The 19,834-nt window shown below is 35.6% G+C and overlaps 1 protein-coding gene across 1 annotated transcript in view; it reads right to left on the bottom strand.

The window, feature by feature from the left end:
* The window catches only part of SCAMP1 (secretory carrier membrane protein 1), a 130,240-nt gene that overhangs the window by 49,422 nt on the left and 60,984 nt on the right, over nt 1-19,834 (bottom strand). Inside the window, exon 6 of the mRNA XM_047872165.1 lies at nt 17,967-18,126. Within this exon, the coding sequence (XP_047728121.1) occupies nt 17,967-18,126 (160 nt within the window). The remainder of the gene's footprint in view (nt 1-17,966; nt 18,127-19,834) is intronic.

Below are 19,834 nucleotides of genomic sequence, written 5' to 3'. Positions count from 1 at the left end.
CTATAAAACCTACTCAAAATCAATGAACTGAACCACTGAATGGGTGAATTTTATGGTATGTAAAATATATCTCAATAAAGCTATAAATACCAAGAAATGGTAGTATATGATTACTTTTTAATGTTTTATTATTCATTTTTAAGAGAGAGAGAAAGAGACAGAGCATGAGCAGGGGAGGGGCAGAGAGAGAGGCAGACACAGAATCCAAAGCAGGCTCCAGGCTCTGAACTGTCAGCACAGGGCCCGATGCGGGGCTCAAACTTGTGAACCACGAGATCATGACCTGAGCTAAAGTTGGCTGCTTAACCAACTAAGCCACGCAGGCACCCCTATGATTATTACTTTTAAATACAGAGACAACTGTCAAAAATATAAGTCAGGAACAACAACTACTGGGAGAAAGAGGGTAGAATTATTTATTTTACAAAAAAAAAAAATCCTTAAATTTTTTTTTATTATATATGTAACCTCAAAGGAAAAATTTATCACTTAGATAAAACTATAAATTACTTGAAAAAAGTATTCTCCATAAGCTTAAAAAGGTGGTTTGGGAACACATATACATATAGTAAAAACAATTATAGGTAGAGAAATGAGCAAAGTTATCTTAACTTCAGTTTGATTACCTATGGAAAAAGGGAAATGGGATCAAGCGAGAGTTTCGGCATTACTGATTATGTTCTATTTCTTACATTGAGCAATGGGTTCACAGTTCATAGACGTTTCATGATTATGTCTAATATTTTAGGTTTCACATATTCCTTGGTATCAAGGAAATGCCAAAATTATTATTTTCAAAATTATCTTCAAAATTAAAGCATAACAGCTCTGCTTCCATTGTAGGAGAACTTTAAAAAATGCAAACATCATTTATTGTGATTGTAGTAATTACGAATATTCTTTTTAAACTTCTGAATGTGACAAAATAGCTAGTGTCAACCATATCCTTACTGAGAACAATTAGAACAGCAGGATAAATGAACAAAAACCACCACCATTTAAATCCATTAAAGAACTGCTGAAGCATCCAGGAATAGAGAGACCATGATTCTGGAGTAGAAGAGAATTACAAAAATGTAAAGAGACGTTTTAAAAGCCACATTTTCTCTGAATGCACAATCTAAGAGGCTCAATATCCAGACTCTGCCTGGACAGAGGCCTGCTGCCAGGGAACAGACAAACCAACAAAACTTCTGCAGTCTCACAGAACTAGAGATACAAAACTAAAGATACAATGTAACAAAATACTGATGAGCCGTGAGAAGCATAAAACTGGCCCAACCGTGCACCCAACTTCTCTCGTAAAACATGTGCCACACACACAAGCTAAAAAGCTAAGCAGAACCCCTAAAAGCAGAGTATACCTTCCTGTACTGTTCCCTAAGGATGAAAGGATTAGAACAGCAATTCTCCAGGCTCCTAGCTGGATCAGTCAGTAGAACATGTGATTCTTGATCTCAAGGCCTTGAGCTGGGGCCCCACTTTGGGTGTGGAGCCTAGTTTAAAAAAAAAAAAAAAAAAAAGAACAGCAATTCTCAAGCTTTTGATATCAAGACCTCTTTTTTGTTGAGGATCACCAGGAATTTTTTATTTTGCTATAGTAATTGATTTACCAAATTAGGAATGAAAATTGAGAAATAAAAGATTTAATTCATTTTTAAGTAACTTTTTTTGTGTGAAAACTATTCCCCTCACCCCAAATAATGAAAAGATCAGCATTACTTTGTATTTTTGAAAACCTGTTTCCTATGTGGCTTAAATGAAGATAGCTGCATTCTCTGCTTCTGCATTCAAGCTACCTCCAATACCATATCATGTAGCTTCTGAAAAACTCCATTGTATACTTGCAAAATAATAACATGATGAAATAATTTTAACACTATGGATGCTCTGAGAGGATGTTGCCCTCCCTCCCTTCTCCCCTCCAGAGGTAACAGGCTTACACTGTTTGAGTCCAGGACTTGCTGGGGGAGAAGTTCTAGTGAAAATACCAGGCCCTCAATTTAAAACCTTAGAGGATTAATCTCTAGGACCAGGGGAAAATCAGAGATAGAAATTACACGTAACTGCAACTCAGCATTCAATCTGCTCAGCCTTTGATTTCTACTCTGTTAAGTAAAATAAAGGGTGGAATTTCTCTGAAACTGAACATCATCAGAAGCCTCCACAATTCTTTATTCACCATGTCCAGATCCAAGTAAGTCTCACTTAAATATGCCAATAGGTAGCACCATCTGACTGAAAGCCAAGGGAAAAAAATACACACTACCAATAGACCCCACAAAGTGATCTAGATACTGAAGTGTGCACATAAACACATCAAGAGAATTTCACCAGGGGAAAAACTATTAATTTTATTATTATTTACAAGATTTAAGTGTACACAGTAAACTTCAAAGAAACTAAGAATACATGAGTTTATACTCCAACAAATTAAATAACACAGAATAAATAAATTCCTAGAAATATACATCCTACCAAATCCGAATCATGAATAAAGAGAAAATCTGATAAAGAGGTTGAATTAGGAATCAAAAACCTCCCAACAAACAAAACTCTAGGACCACATGGCTTCACTGGTGAATTCTAACAAACATTTGAAGAAGAATTAATACCAATCCTTCTCAAACTCTTCCCAAAACATGGAAGAGAAGGAAATACTTTGAAACTCATTTTATAAGGCCAAGATTACCCTGATACCCAAGTACAGGTACATTACTATAAATACACTATAAGACAAGTACACTACAAGAAAATATAGACCAATACCCCTGATGAACACAGGGGCAAAAATCCTTAATAAAAAATAGCACACTAAATTCAACTATACATGAAAAGGATCATACACCATGATCAAATGAGATTTATTCCAGGGATGCAAGGATGGTCTAACATCCACATATCAAAGTGATATACCAGAGGAGTTGATGGCAGAACAGCATGGAGACTCTGACCTTGTCTTGTCCCTGAAACAGAACCAGATCAGCACCAAACCATCTTGAACACCTAGGAAATGATCTGAGGATAAACCCAACAATCTGCATAACCTGAGCTACAGAATTTGGGAGGGACACGGTGTGGAGAGGTGAACTGGAGGAGAGAAAAGCCGAGGAAGGTAGGGAGCCATTTTTGTGGAGAGAGGATAGAGAGAGAAAGGGGGAGAGTATGACGCATTGGGATCATGAAAGAAAAGCACTCCCGCTGAAAGTAGCTGGAGAGAAAGAAAGAGTGAAAACACTCATAGGGGACTGATCAAAGAAAATGTGGTTCTTGGTCAAAAACATTGACAAGGACAAAGGAGAGGGTTTCAATGCCATCAGGATCCTATAAACAGTGGAGCACAGCATCTGAAGGTTCAGAGCTCAGTGCCTGGCGGTGCTCTGGTGAAGAAGTAGGGCAAATCCCCAGGAGCAGGTAGTGGTCTGAGAGGTCTGTGTGCCACACAGGAAGAGGTGTTTCCCCTGCTTGGAGTGCATCTGGTAGTGGCCATACACCCTCCCTGCAGACAAATGTCCCATCAGACCCCAGAGAGTATCACATTTGCTGGTATTGGGGCAAAAAAACATCAGAGTGTGGGGGTGCTTAGGTGGCTCAGTCAGTTGAGCGTCTGACTTCGGCTCAGGTCATGATCTCACGGTTCGTGGGTTCGAGCCCCATGTCGGGCTCTGTGCTGACTGCTTGCTCAGAGCCTGGAGCCTGCTTCAGATTCTGTGTCTCCTCTCTCAGCCCCTCCCCTGCTCACGCTTTGTCTCACTCTGTTTCTCAAAAATAAATAAATGTAAAAAAAAAAAAATAAAAAAAAAAAACCTCAGAGTGTGGCAAAACCCAGTGCCCACTGTGTGGTGTTGCACCATAATCTCTGATCCTCTGCAACTCTCCTCGCCCAATGTAAAATCGCAGGAATGGTTTCTGGGGAAAGCTGGCACCCAGCCATTGCTCAACAAGATCCTCCCCCAGAGAGTTGGTGTGGGTCCAAGCCACAAGAGTCTCTGAAGTGTGGAGTTTTGAAACACAACCTATGTGAGATAAAACTTTGGAGGGAGGTGCCACCTGGCAGGTGCACAGCTTGGACAAGGACAAGGTAGAGAGAGGCAGGGAGAGGACAGAGACCTAAAACAAAAAAAGGGTGCCTGATCGAGGGTCAGTGAGACTAGGGAGCTGGGGGAAGCCATTTCCACCTCTACTGTACACATGCATGTGTACATGCAGACCGATCCACCCAGGTAAGCTAAGCAGCACCACCTCATGGAGAAGGGAGCTATTACACCAAGTCCTGCCCAAATGCACCCTCCAAGAATATCCCCCAGAAGACCAGCACAAATCCTGTTTAGTGTATGGGCTACAGGGTGCTTCTAAGTTTCAGTTCTAGGGGAAACCAGATCTAACTTGATTCAGGTTTCATTCTGTTTGCTGGTTCACTTATTTGTTTTCTTTGCTTCTGTTTTTGCTTAAATTGTTTTCTTTTTTCTTTCTTTTCTTTCTCTTTCTTGGATACAGAAAAAGCAAATTCTTTTTTCTTTAATCTTTTTTTAATTCTGAAAAAAATTTTCATCTACTTTATTAAAATTTTTTTAATCTTTAAACTTTTTCTTTCCTTTCCCTTTTTTCTCTATTCTATCAAGCTTCTTTCAACAAGCAGACCAAAACAAACCTAAGATCTAGGTTCCTTTAATTGTTTCTTTTTTTTAAATTTTTTAATTTTTATCTTTTTATTTTATTAATTTTTCTTCCTCCAGATTGACGAATTCATCCCAAAAGAAAGAGCAAGAAGAAATCACAGCCAAGGATGTAATCAACACAGATATAAGATATCTGAACTAGAATTTAAAACCACAATTATAAGAATACTAGGTGGGGTTGAAAAAGCATGTAAGACACTAGAGAATACCTTTCTGTGGAAATAAAAGAAGTAAAATCTAGTCAGGCTCAAGTTAAAAATGGTATCGCTGAGATACAATCTTGAACGTATGCCATAACAGCAAGGATGGACAATGCAGAGGAGCAAATCAACAAAACAGAAGATAAAATTATGGAGAACAATGAAACAGAAAAAAAGAGGGAAACAAAGGCAAGAGATCATGACACAAGACTTGGAGAACTCAGTGACTTATTAAAAAGGAATAACATCTGAATCACAGGAGTCCCAGAAGATGAAGAGAGAGAAAAAGGGCAGAAGGTTTATGTGAGCAAATTATAGCTGCAAATCTTCCTAATGTGGGGAAGGAGGCAGACATCAAAATCTGAGAAACTTAGAGAACTCCCATTAGATTCAACAGAAACTAACCATCACCTAGTCAAATTCACAAAAAAACATGGAAGGGAAGAATTATGAAAGCAAGGGAAAAAAAAAGACCTTAACTACAAGGTAAGTCAGATCAGGTTTGCAGCAGATCTATCCACAGAAACCTGGCAGGCCAGTAAGGAGTGGCAGGATATATTCAACATGCTGAATCACAAAAATATGCAGCCAAGAATTCTTTACTTGGTCAGTTAAGCGTCTGACTTCAGCTCAGGTCATGATCTCACAGTCCGTGAGTTCGAGCCCCGCGTCAGGCTCTGTGCTGACAGCTCAGAGCCTGGAGCCTGTTTCAGATTCTGTGTCTCCCTCTCTCTCTGTCCCTCCCCTGTTCATGCTCTGTCTCTCTCTGTCTCAAAAATAAATAAACCTTAAAAAAAAAATTAAAAAATAAATAAATAAATAAAAGGAGATAAATAAATAAATAAATAAATAAATAGCTTCCCAGACAAACAAAAACTAAAGGAGTTCGTGACCACTAAACCAGCCCTGCAAAAAATTTTAAGGGGGGACTCTTTGAGTGGAGAAAAGACAAAACAAAACAAAAAAGACCAAAAGCAACAAAGACTAGAAAGGACCAGAGAGCATCACCAGAAACACCAACTCTACAGGCAACACAATGCCACTGAATATCTTTCAATTATCACTCTAAATGTAAATTAACTAAATGCCCCAAAAGAGAGAGATGGTACCAGAATGGTACCATTTAAAACAAACAAACAAACAAACAAACAAACAAACAAACAAAAAAGCCAAGACTCAACTATATGCTGCCTACAAGGGTCTCATTTTAGACCTAAAGACACCTGCAGATTGAAACTAATGGGATGGAGAACCATCTATCATGCTAATGGACATCAAAAGAAAGCTTGAGTAGCCATATTTATATCAGACAAACTAGATTTTGAAATAAAAAGTGTAACAGCAGATAAAGGGCATTATATCACAATTAAGGGGTCTATCTATCAAGAAGATCTAACAATTGTAAATATTTACGCCAACTAGAGAGCACCCAAATGTATAAAACAATTAATCACAAATATAAAGAAACTCATCGATAATAATATCATAATAGTAGGGGACTTCAACACCCCACTTACAACAATGGATAGATCATCTAAACAGAAAATCAACAAGGAAACAATCGCTTTGAATGATACACTGGACCAGATGGACTTAACGGATATATTCAAAACATTTCATCCTAAAGCAGAATACACATTCTTCTCTAGTGCACATGGGACATTCTCCAGAAGAGATAACATACTGCATCACAAATCAGCCCTCAACAAGTACAAAAAGATCAAGATCATACCATGCATATTTTCAGACCATAATGCTATAAAACTTGAAATCAACCACAAGAAAAAAATTGGAAAGACCATGAATACTTGGAGATTAAAGATCATCCTACTGGGGTGCCTGGGTCACTCAGTTGGCTAAGCGTCCCATTTCAGCTCTGGTCATGATCTCATGGTTTGTGAGTTTGAGCCCTACATCAGGCTCTCTGCTGTCAGCACAGAGCCCACATTGGATCTATCTCCCTCTCTCTGTGCCCCTCCCTAGCTCGTGCTTTCTCTCTGTCTCAAAGATAAATAAAATCAGTAACAAAAAAAACTAAAAAAAATAAATAAATAACAACAACATCCGACTAAAGAACAAATGGGTTAACCAAGAAATTAAAGAGAAAATTCAAAAGTACATGGAAGCCAATAAAAATGAAAACACAACAGTCCAAAACCTCTGGGATGCATCAAAGGCAGTCATAAGAGGGAAGTATATAGCAATCCAGGCCTTTCTAAAGAATGAAGAAAGGCCTCAAATGCACAACCTGGCCTTACACCTAAAGAAGCTGGAAAGAGAACAACAAATAAAGCCCAAAACCACCAACGGAAGGGAAATAATAAAGATTAGAAAATAATGATACTGAAATTAAAAAAACAAAACAGATCAACGAAACCAGAAGCCTTGTTCTTTGAAAGAATTAACAAAATTGATAAATCCCTAGCCAGACTGATCAAAAAGAAAAAGGACAGGACCCAAATACATAAAATAACAAATGAAAGAGGAGGGATCACAACCAACACTACAGAAATACAAACAATACTAAAAGAATATTGTGAACAATTATATGCCAACAAATTGGGCATCTGGGAAAAAATGGACAAATTCCTAAAAACATACAAACTACCAAAAACTAAAACAGGAAGAAATAGAAAATCTGAACAGACCCATAACTGGTAAAGAAACTGAATCAGTAATCAAATATCTCCCAACAAACAAGAATCCAGCTTCTTCTTTAGAAGCTGTTCCAAGAAAACAAAAATGGAAGGAAAACTTCCAAACTCATCCTATGAGGTCAGCATTACCTTGATTCCAAAACCAAAGACTCCAACAAAAAGGAGAACTACAGACCAATTTTCCTGATGAACATGGATGCAAAAATTTTCAACAAGATACTAGCAAACCAGATCCAACAATACATTAAAAGAATTATTCACCACCATCAAATGGGATTTAGTCCTGGGATGAAGGGTTGGTTCAATATCTGCAAATCAAATGATACATCACATTAATAAAAGAAAGGATAAGAACCACATGATCCTTTCTATAGATGCAGAAAAGCAAATGACCAAATACAGCAACCTTTCTTGACAAAAACCCTCAGGAAAGTAGGGATATAAGAAATATACCTCAAGATCATAAAGGCCATATATAAAAAACCCACAGCTAATATCCTCAATGGGGAAAAATGGAGAGCTTTCCCCCTAAGGTCAGAAACCTGACAGGGATGTCCACTCTTACCACTGTTATTCAACATAGTACCGGAAGTCTTAACCACAGAAATCAGACAACAAAAAGAAATAAAGGGCATCCCAATCAGGAAGGAGGAAGTCAAACTTTCACTCCTCACAGACGACATGATAAAAAAGACTCCACCAAAAAACTGTTAGAACTGATACATGAATTCAGCAAAGTCACAGGATATAAAATCAATGTATAGAAATGAGTTGCATTTCTATACACCAATAATCAAACAGAAAGAGAAATCAAGGAATTGATCCCATTTATAACTGCACTGAAAACCTTTTAAAATACCTAGGAATAAACCTAACAAAGACGTAAAAGATGTATACACTGAAAACGATAGAAAGCTTATGAAAGAAAGTGAAGAAGACAAAAAGAAATGCTCATGGATCGGAAGAACAAATATTGCTAAAATGTCGATACTACCCAAAGCAACCTACCTATTCAATGCAATCCTGATCAATATAACACCAGCATTCTTCACAGAGCTAAAATAAACAATTCTAAAATTTGTATGGAACCATAAAAGACCATGAATTGCCAAAGTAATGTTGAAAAAGAAAACCAAAACTGGACACATCACAATCCCAGACTTCAAGCTGTATTACAAAGCTGTACTCATCAAGACAGCATGGTACTGGCACAAACAGACACACAGATCAATGGAACAGAAGATAGAACCCAGAAATGGACCCACAAACGTATGGCCAACTAATTTTTGACAAAGCAAGAAAGAATATCCAATGGAAAAACGACAGTCTCTTCAGCAAATGGTATGGGGAAAACAGAACAGCAACAAGCAGAAGAATGAACCCGGACCACTTTCTTATACCATACAGAAAAATAAACTCAAAATGGATGAAAGGACTAAATGTAAGACAGGAAGCCAAAAATATCCTAGACAAGAAACAAGGCAACAACCTTTTTGACCTCAGCCACAGCAACTTCTTACTTGACATGTCCCCAGAGGCAAGGGAAATAAAAGCAAAAATGAACTATTGAGACCTCACCAAGATAAAAAGCTTCTGTACAATGAATGAAACAATCAACAAAACTGAAAAGAAACCGATGGAATGGGAGAATATATTTGCAAATGACATGTCAGAAAAAAGGTTAGTATCCAAAATCTATAAAGAACTTATCAAACTCAACACCCAAAAAACAAATAATCCAGTGAATAAATGGGCAAAAGACATGAATAGACACTTTTCCAAAGAAGACATCCAGATGGCTAATTGACACATGAAAAGATGCTCATCATTACTCATCATCAGGGAAATACAAGTCAAAACCACAGTAAGATACTACCTCACACCTGTCAGAATGGCTAGAATGAACAACTCAGGAAACAAAAGATATTGGTGAAGATGCAGAGAAAGAGGAACCCTTTTGCACTGCTGGTGGGAATGCAAACTGGTGCAGCCACTGTGGAAAACAGTATGGAGGTTCCTCAAAAAGTGAAAAATAGAACTACTCTCTGACCCAACGACTACACTGCTAGATACTTATCTAAAGGATACGAAAATACTGATTCAAAGGGGCACATGCACCCCGATGTTTAGAGCAGGACTATCAACAGTAGCCAAAGTATGGCAAGAGCCCAAATGTCCATCGACTGACGAATGCATTAAAATGTGATGTGTATGTGTGTGTGTGTATATATGTGTGTGTGTGTATACATATATATATATATATATATATATATATATATTTGCAACAATGTGGATGGAACTAGAGTGTATTACGCTAAGCGAAATAAGTCAGATAAAGACAAATATCATATGATTTCATTCATATGTGGAATTTAAGAAAAAAACAGATAAACATAGGGAAGGGAAGCAAAAATAATATAAAAACAGAGAGAAAGACAAACCATAAAAGACTCTTAAAACAGAACAAACTGAAGGTTGCTGGACAGGTGTTGGTGGGGGGATGAACTAAATGGGTGATGAGCACTAAGGAGGGCACTTGTTGGGATGAGCACTGGGTGTTATATGTAAGTAATGAAACACTAAATTCTATTCCTGAAAAAAAAAGGAAAATAAAATAAAAATTGAAAAAAAATAAATATTAAAAACAACAACAAAAACAAAGTGATATACCATGTTAACAAAATGAAAGATTAAAATCGTATGATCATCTTAACTGGTACAGAAAAAGTATTTCATAAAATTCAACATACGTGTATGATTAAAAATTCTCAACAAAGTGGATATAAAGTGAACATACCTCAATATAATAAAGGTCACATATAACAAGCCCACAGCTAACATCATATTCAGTAGGGAAAAGCTGAAAGCCTTTCCTCTAAAATTAACAAGACAGGGATGCCTACCCTTGCTACTTTTCTTCAACATAGTATTAGAAGTTCTAGTCAAAGAAGTTAAGCAAGAAAAAGAAATCAGAGGCACCCAAAATAGAAGGAAGAAATAAATCTATCACCATTTGCAGATTACATGATTTGATATATAGAATACCCTTACAGACTCAACTGAAAAACTGTTCGAATAAATTCAGTCAAGTTATAGGATACAAAATCAGTATACAAAAATCTGTGTTTCCATACACTAATAACAAACTACCAGAAAGAGAAATTAAGAAAAATCAGAGAAATTAAGAAAATCTTATTTAAAATTGCATCAAAAAGATAAGATACCTAGGAATAAATTTAACCTAGAAAGTGAAAGACCCTCACACTGAAAACTTTAAGAGATTGATTAAAGAAACTGACACCACCACAAATAAATGGAAAAATACATCATGCTTCTACAATGGAAAAATTAATAACGTCAAAATGTCCACACTGTTCAAAGCAATCTACAGATTCCACAAAATCCCCATCAATATTGTGGCATTTTTCACAAAAATAGAACAATCCTAAAATTTGTACTGAACCATAAAAGACTATGAATCACCACAGCAATCTTGAGAAAGAAGGACCAAGCTGCAAGCATCACAATTCCTAATTACAAAGCTATACTAATCCAGAGTATAGCAGTGACCTACAAACACAGAGATTAATGGAACAAAATAGCCCAGAAACAAATCCAAATACATATATGTATTAACGTAAGTTAACGTACCACACAAAGGAGCCAAATACAAACAATGGTGTATAACAGGGTTCAGTAAATGGTGTTGGAAAAACTGGACAGCCACATGCAAAAGAATAAAATGAGACCACTATTTTACACCATACACAAAAATGAACTGAAAACTGATTTAAGACTTAAATGAATCACTTGAAACCATAAAACTCATAGAAGAAAACATAGGTGGTAAGCCCCTTGACACCATTCCTGGTGATGCTTTTTTGGATTTTACACTAAAAGCAAAAATAACAAAAGAAAAATTCAACAAGTGGAACTACATCAAATACAAAGCTTCTGCATAGTGAAGGAAACCTAATGGATGGGAGAAAATATTTGGAAACAATTTATCTTGTAAAATACTAATATCTAAAATACAAAAAGAACTGATACAATTCAATAGCAAAAGAAAAATCCAATTAAGAAAAATGAGCATAAGATCTGAATAGACATTTTTCCACAGATGACACACAGATAGTTAACAGGTAGATGAGAAGGTGCTCAACATCACTAATCATCAGAGAAATGAAAATCAAAGCCAAAATGAGAAAAAATGAAATATGGCCTTTTGTAGCAACGTGGATGGAACTGGAGAGTGTGATGCTAAGTGAAATAAGCCATACAGAGAAAGACAGATACCATATGGTTTCACTCTTATGTGGATCCTGAGAAACTTAACAGGAACCCATGGGGGAGGGGAAGGAAAAAAAAAAAAAAAGAGGTTAGAATGGGAGAGAGCCAAAGCATAAGAGACTGTTAAAAACTGAGAACAAACTGAGGGTTGCTGGGGGGTGGGAGGGAGGGGAGGGTGGGTGATGGGTATTGAGGAGGGCACCTTTTGGGATGAGCACTGGGTGTTGTATGGAAACCAATTTGTCAATAAATTTCATAAAAAATAAAAAAAAGAAAAAAAAAAGAAAAAAAAAAAGAAAATCAAAGCCAAAATCATTTACCACCTCTAACCTGTTAAAAAGGCTATTATCAAAAAGAAATAAGTGTTGACAAGGATATACAGCTGTGCACTGTTGGTGGGAATGTATACTGATGCAACCACCATGGAAAACAACATGGAGATTCCTCAACAAATTAAAAATAGAACTACTGTACAATCTAGCAAATCCATTTCGAGGCAGTTATCAAAAGATAACACAGTCATTATCTCAAAGAAACACATGTAATCCTATGTTCATCGCAGCACTATTCACAATAGCCAAGGAATGGAAACCACCTAAATGTCCATCGATGGAAGAATGGTTTATATACAGTGGAACAGTACTCAGCCTTAGACGGAAACCCTGTCATTTATAACTGTATGCATTATGGAGAACATTATGCTAAGTGAAATAAGCCAGACAGAGAATGATAAATAATGAACGATATCACTTACACGTGGAATCGGAAAAAAAAAAAAAAAGTTGAACTCATAGAAACACAGTACAATGGTGGTTGCCAGGGGATGAGGGAAATGGGCAGATGTTGATTAAAAGGTACAAACTTTCAGCTATAAAATCACTAAGATCTGAGGATCTAATGTAGAATATAATGACTGTAGTTGATGATACTATACTGTATAATTGAAATTTGTTCAGAGAATAGATCTTAGGAGTTCTCATCAAAAAGAAAGGGGCGGGCAGGGGCACCTGGGTGGCTCAGTCAGTTAAGTGTCTGACTTCAGCTCAGGTCATGATGTCACGATTTATGAGTTTGAGCCCCGTGTCAGGCTCTGTGCTAATAGCTCAGAGCATGGAGCCAGCTTCGGATTCTGTGTCTCTCTCACTCTCTACTCATTCCCCACTCATGCTCTCTCTCCCTCTCTCTCAAAAATAGACGTTTGGGGGAAAAAAAAGGTAAATATGTGAGGTGATGGACGTGTTCATCCAATTGTGGGAACTGTCTCACAACATAGGACTATCACAACATCACACTGTACATTTTAAATGTATTATAATTTTGTCAATTATACCTCAATAAAGTGGAAATGAACATGTTTTGAATCACACACAAAAAAAAGATCTGAGGGAATTCATCGCCAGTAGACTTATATATAAACAAATGAACCACAGAGAAAAAATATAAATTAAAAAAAATAGAACTTATTGGGGTGCCTGAGTGGCTCAGTTGGTTAAGCATCCAATTCTTGATTTCAGCTCAGATCATGATCTCGTTTGTGAGATTGAGCCCCCTGTGGGGCTTCATGATGGTCACTGAGCCTGCTTAAGATTCTCTCTATCCCCCCTTCCTAAGACCCTCCCTTGCTCACACGCATGTGCTCTTTCTCCCCTCCCCACCCCCCAAAAAAAGAATTTATTAATCTAAAAGGCAAAGAAAGAAAAAGGGATATAACAAATATGTTTTATATAGTAAGTAGTACATAAAAATAGATGGCAGATATAAATCAGTCATAAGACAAAAAACTCCTAATTAAAAGACTAGATTGTCATACTTTCTACACACATCTTAGTGTCAATTATTATTTCCTTTAGCTCAGACTAGGGCACCAGAGGACAATGAACTAAAAGCAGTGAAAGATGATTTATAACAAATAACAGTTTTACAGATCAAAAGTAAATGATAAAATCAAACAAAACACAAAAGTAAAACATTAATTCCAGCCACCATTTGTTGACAACCTATAAATCTAATATTTTGCAAGTATTACTTCTAATCATCTTATCAACTCTGCAAATATCATCCCGTGTTTACATTCCATAAACTGAGGTACTAAGATTTTACTGCATTTTCCTAGGAGCTCACAACTTTTAACTGGAGACGCCAGGATCCTCACCCTTCTCAGTCTGTTTCCAGTAATTAAGTTTTTCAACAAAACACTGCCTCATTAATAATAACCTAATATTTTAAAGTATTTACATAATGCTTAGTCATTTGTGGAAGCCTAAAATTAAAAACAAAGTTACAATCTTTTTAATATGTAAATGATAATTCTAGATTTAATTCTGATAGCTAATAAACTTAACTTTTAAAAGCAAATATATTTGAGACTTCTCTACACTGTCCTTCAGATTCAGGCAGAAGGATAACCTTATGGAAGGACTAAGTCCTATAAGCATATCAGTAAAACTAGCTTCTTAGTGGAAAACTAAGGTAAGTCATACAGAATAATATTTTATCCAGTTTGAAAACCATCTTTTTCATGAACATTCTATTCCAATGGTGCCAATAAAAGCAGGGTTGTTGGTTTTTTTCCCCCAGTTTCAGACAAAAATATCTATTAAAAACTTAAATCCTCGAAAAGGTAATCGAAGAAGACTAACTTGAAATTGCCTGATCTTATATGTTGAGATATATCATAAGGTATGTCACCAGTATTAAATTCCTTTAGAATTCAAGTATTTGGGGGGGTATTGAATATCATCCAATTTTTATATATAAATTTTGCTAGCCAAAGTTTCAGAAAAGCCTACTTTTAAATCATTTATATTACACATTTCTAGGGGCAAAGTAGCATGTCTTCTTTATTATCTTCAGCTTAGTATATGGCCAATGTTCAAGGGATGATTTATTTAACCTTAGGATATTTCATGACTGTAAAGCAGTTGGAAAATGTTATGTATTTTAATATAAATAGCTCTCTGAAAGAATCCAGTGAATTCAATAATGAGCCTGAAAATGAAATACTGAAACAGAAGCTCAGATGACACTGGAAAACCAACTTTTCAAGCATAATAACCAATTAAATGATGACTCTTGCTAAGTAGAGTCTACCTTTATCACATTTTAAAATTACATGTAATTATCAGTATAATTTATTATATGTGATTACTGGATATAATCACTTAAATGTAGATTTAAATTTTCCATTGGGCTTTAAAAGTATTATCAAATACTTTAATTCAACCTAAAGGCATTTTATAATTCAGTTAAAACAATTATATTTTTCTTCTCAGAGTTAATATACTCAGCCATTGTATTATTAAACAAATTACAACAAATTCTTGATAACAAACTTAATTGTTAACCTTTATAAAGAAATTTCTTGAGATACTGAATTATTTACTTTTACTCTGTGAGATAAACCACAAATGGCAATTAAAAATCCAACTCCAAGTGAGTAAGGGACAACATTTCTATTGCATTCTAGATATAAAGACTTCCTGATATGTCCTCTAGTTATTTTTAGCACTCCACCACAAAGCTAACAGTTACTCTCAATACTTAGAGTTACCATCGTCTACATGAAAAAAATCAATTCACTGCACAACTTAAAAATAAATCTGGTCACATTCTCAAACCTAATGCCCCCTAACTTGTATGTCTGTAATGACTGGTTTATTCTAAAATCAGTCCCTGACATATTTTTCATACTGCTATTCTTTTCTTCACTTCTAGAGAAACCTAAAGGAATAAAATTCAGTAGATATTTAAATAATTTTATGGCAGAAGAGGCAAAAATATCATTAGCCAGTGAAGAGTAAAACTTGAAAACTTTTAAAAAGCACATTAGCTTCACTTTAGAGTCTGATTAATGAAAACTAAAAGCTTTCAATAACATCTTCTTTTGAAAAACATGTGAGCTTGGCCTAAAAAGTATTAGTTACCCATTTTCTATAGACCTACATAATATGCTCAGATGCTTGTTTTCATTTCTTAATCAGTCTTGAAACAAAATATGAAACACTTGCATATTGACTCTGCCCTTTCTCAAAGGCAATAATCCCTGTCAAAACTGATCTCAAAGCATTTATGTGAAAGGTAAAGTCTATTTAAAGCCATATATTTAATATCAGTAATCATATCTAATGTATCTGGGTTTGAGATTTTCACATTTAAAGGAAAGATCTGTCAGAAACTGCAGGAAAGACTTTGGCTCAGAAACACTTGGCAATCTGGATGAAAGAAATGCCAAAGTTACATACTGAGAAGGTATCCTAATGATTCAAAATACTTTAATTTCAACTTTCCCTATTAAGTATTATTCCTCTCAGTTCTGCTCTGAACATAAAACCTAGATAATTAACATATGTGGAATAAACTCTAAAGGACTGAGATGCAGCTAAGAACTTAACCTACAGATTAGTAATGACAGAAGTAAAAATATTCCACAAAGCATTTTTACTTCAACTAGCAAAGAAAGCAAAGAAAAGGAACCAAATGACTTCAAGTAATAAAAGGCAGAAAGCTAACTTTTAGTAGTTTGCTTTGGCTACATTAATCATAGAAGGTTTAAAATCCAAAGTCATTAGTCTCACATCACTTTTAAAGTCTCAAAGACAATTCCATTCCTACCCACCAGCATCATTACAAATACCTTAGTAATGTGATGGAAGTAGGCTGGCAGAAGCCAAAGCCAGATGTCAAAAAATTAAAAAACCTTGTGAGCCAGGCTTAGGTAACAAGGAAGAGAGCAACAGTAACTCTCTTCCTATATCATGGAAAGAGTAAACAGTTTCTTTTTTTTTTCCCTCCCCAACCGACATCCAGAGGGGTCACCTCTCCCCATTTAACCAAGCTCCCATATTCCAATGTATCCAAAGATTCTTTCCTCCTTTTCCTCCTTCCATCTATTTTCTTCCTTTCATTCCATTTTTAACCATTTTAGTTTTCTGTTAAATAATCCCCTTTCTCTCCAAATTCCCTCTTCTTCTCCCTTTTCCTTCTGGGTTGTTTTTTCACCCCCATCTGTTTACATGTCTGTGTTTCTAATTCCATGCAGAAGGAATACACACTCTGGTTAATCAAAGAAATTCTATGTTAAAATGGAAAACAAAACACAAAAAACAACTGAATGTGGCCCCCCAATTTCTCCAGTATAACATCTGCACAATACATACATTTTCCTAATAACTGCACAATATATACATATTTCCTAATAATGCCAACCCTTATTCTTGAGAGCTGAAAAAGGTTCATTACTTACAAACAAGTTTACTCAAAAATAAGTTGATAAATGATTGAGTATATGGACTCATACAGAACGTTTATCTAAATCAGCACTTCCCAGTGTTTATTTCTTAAAGCAATAGTTCAACAAGGTGTTCCACAAAAAAAAAAAATAATAATAATAATGGTTTCATAGTCAAATCACAAACCACACTAGGCTCTTAAAAGAATCTAAGAAATCCAAAATGAATAAATTTTATTTTCCAGTTTTTCCAAACTTAAGCTAATGAGTCCCTTTTTCATGAACACCTATGAACACCTCATAGAACAAGCATTTTGGAAACGTTAATCCTAACCATTAATTAAAATATATCATGCAAAATATTATACTTAATCTTGTAATCTTAATTGTTTTCAAATGTGGCTGCCTTTTGGAAAGCTGAAATGAATTTACACAGAAAAAATAATTACCTTGTTAGGTAAACTTTCACTTACTAGGTGAAAGTGACTTACTTTAAATATCCCATGTATACTGACCTTACATAGGTTCATTTAAGAATCAGACTGTAAATCACCACTTGTGTTTTTTTTTTTTTTGAAGGGGAAACAAAGAGCAAAATCCTCCTTAAAGTCACATGTATCATACGGAATAGAATACTCTACAAATGTTGAGATATAAGACTACTCTTGTTTATCCTGCATTTATTTTCATGATTGATCTTTTTCTCAAGTGGGAGAAATGAATGGTATTTTGTGATTCACAAAACCTAATGACTACAGAGGCATGTTATATATGGACTTATCTGAATGTATGTTATACAATAAAAATTTTAATGAAAACGTGTCAATTTGCCTTCTCAAAATATGTAAGGTTAATTACAAACTATTTACTTCACAAGTTTTAAAGAGTATATTTTAAAATACACACATTTTACCTGAAAGCTCCGTAAAGTGGTCTGTACCAACAGACAAATGAACAAGGAGTAAAAAGCAAGAACCACAGGATACTCAATCCAAAGTCAACCCCTCTTGTAGGATCAACACAAAACCAAGCCAAGCATCCGAAGATATTTAGAAACAGTGTTACAGCGTGGACTGTGGAATCAAAAAACAAAATAGAAAAATGTTTACATTCCATTTATTAATTAATTCAACAAAAATTGTAAATGAAAAAATTCTTCCAAGAGCAAATTGTATTCTACCCCATGTTTCCATTTAGTATTTTTCAAAACATTGCTATTTCTTACACTTTTGATTTGCAAACAGTATACACAGGATAAAAAGTCCTAAAAATGCTTTTGTCCCTCTCCTAATGGGCCATTACAAGAGAAGCAGTGCCTTATGGGATTCTTTCTTGAGAAGGAACCATGTGCTGTGTCTGCTGATTCAAGGCCTTGCCAGGAAAAGAACCAGGTCTTGGGAGGAAAAAGATCCTACTACACTAAGAATTACATTTTTACACAGTGGGGCTGCAGACTCCTCCCAGAGTAGACAAAAGAATGAAAACTTGACAAGTGCCCTGTGCAATCGCGTTATAAAATTTTCAAGCAATAAAATTCATTAGAATCACTGAATTGAAAACACTAATACAGTAGTAATATCAGGGACTATATAGTCGATTTCTAAGGATTATTCATCTTCATAGAATTATCCATTTTTCCAAGTGCTGGGGTAAAAATGATGTTTTGGTAGAGGATTTAAAAAAATTTTTAAAGGTATACCATAATGCATTTCAGCTGCTGTGGCAGACCTTTCTTTTACTCAACACAGTCAATGGAAAACTCTTTTTATGTGTTGTTAAAAATTACATTTCCTGACAGACCTAAACCAAAGAGTGTGAGTATCATGTAACTATGCTTTGATCCTAAAGAACTACATTTACCCGTTATAATTAGTAACTTTTTAAAAGGATTTAAAAAATTTATTCACAGGCTGCATTAAAGGAAATACATTTTTTTCAAAAGTTAAAATAATGTTCAGTGTAAACTACCAATACAACAAAAATATGCCAGCACGCTACGACTTGAATTAAAAATAAACGAGGGGTGGCTGAATAGCTCAGTCAGTTAAGCATCTGACTCTTGATCGTGGCTCAGGTCATGATCTCACAGTTTGTGAGCTGGAGCCCTGTGCCTCACTCTCTCTGCACACTGAACCCTGTGGAACCTTCTTGGGATTCTCCCTCTCTCCTTCTCTCTCTGTCCCTCCTCCACTCGAGTTCTGACTCTCTCAAAATAAACAAACACTAAAAAATAAATAAATAAGCTAGTAAATCTAAATATGAAAATCTCAACTTACAATAAAAACTTTAAAATCTTTTAAATGTTTTTTTTTAAACATATTAATAAAACAAGATAAAAACATACATCCTGGTATGCCTCTGAATTTGCCTTAACAACTAGATAAATACACAAACTCTACAGTAAGAGGGCTAGCAGAAAAGTAAAGACACCTAGGTTATAGAGATAAACTAATGAGCTAATCAACCTCTGTTTCCATTTCTCATCTGAAGATAAACAGGAGCTCTTCCACATTTCTAATTCCATTATAGGGGCGCTTGGATGGCTTAGTCAGTTAAGCGTCCAACTCTTGATTTCTGCTCAGGTCATGATCTCACGGGTTCAAGAGATCCAGCCCTGCTTTGAGCTCTGCACTAACAGCAGAGCCTCCTTGGGATTCTCTTATCCTCTCTCTCTGGCCCTCCTCCACACACAAATGAGCACTGCTCGCTGGCTAACTCTCTCTCAAAATTACACATTTAAACAATGTTTTTTAAACATTAAATAAATAAGTAAATAAATAA

Source organism: Prionailurus viverrinus, chromosome A1, assembly GCF_022837055.1.
Source record: "Prionailurus viverrinus isolate Anna chromosome A1, UM_Priviv_1.0, whole genome shotgun sequence".
Classification (NCBI taxonomy): Eukaryota; Metazoa; Chordata; class Mammalia; order Carnivora; family Felidae; genus Prionailurus; species Prionailurus viverrinus.
Note: the sequence above shows the minus strand (reverse complement) of the source record. Positions and strands in the feature narration are given on the sequence as shown.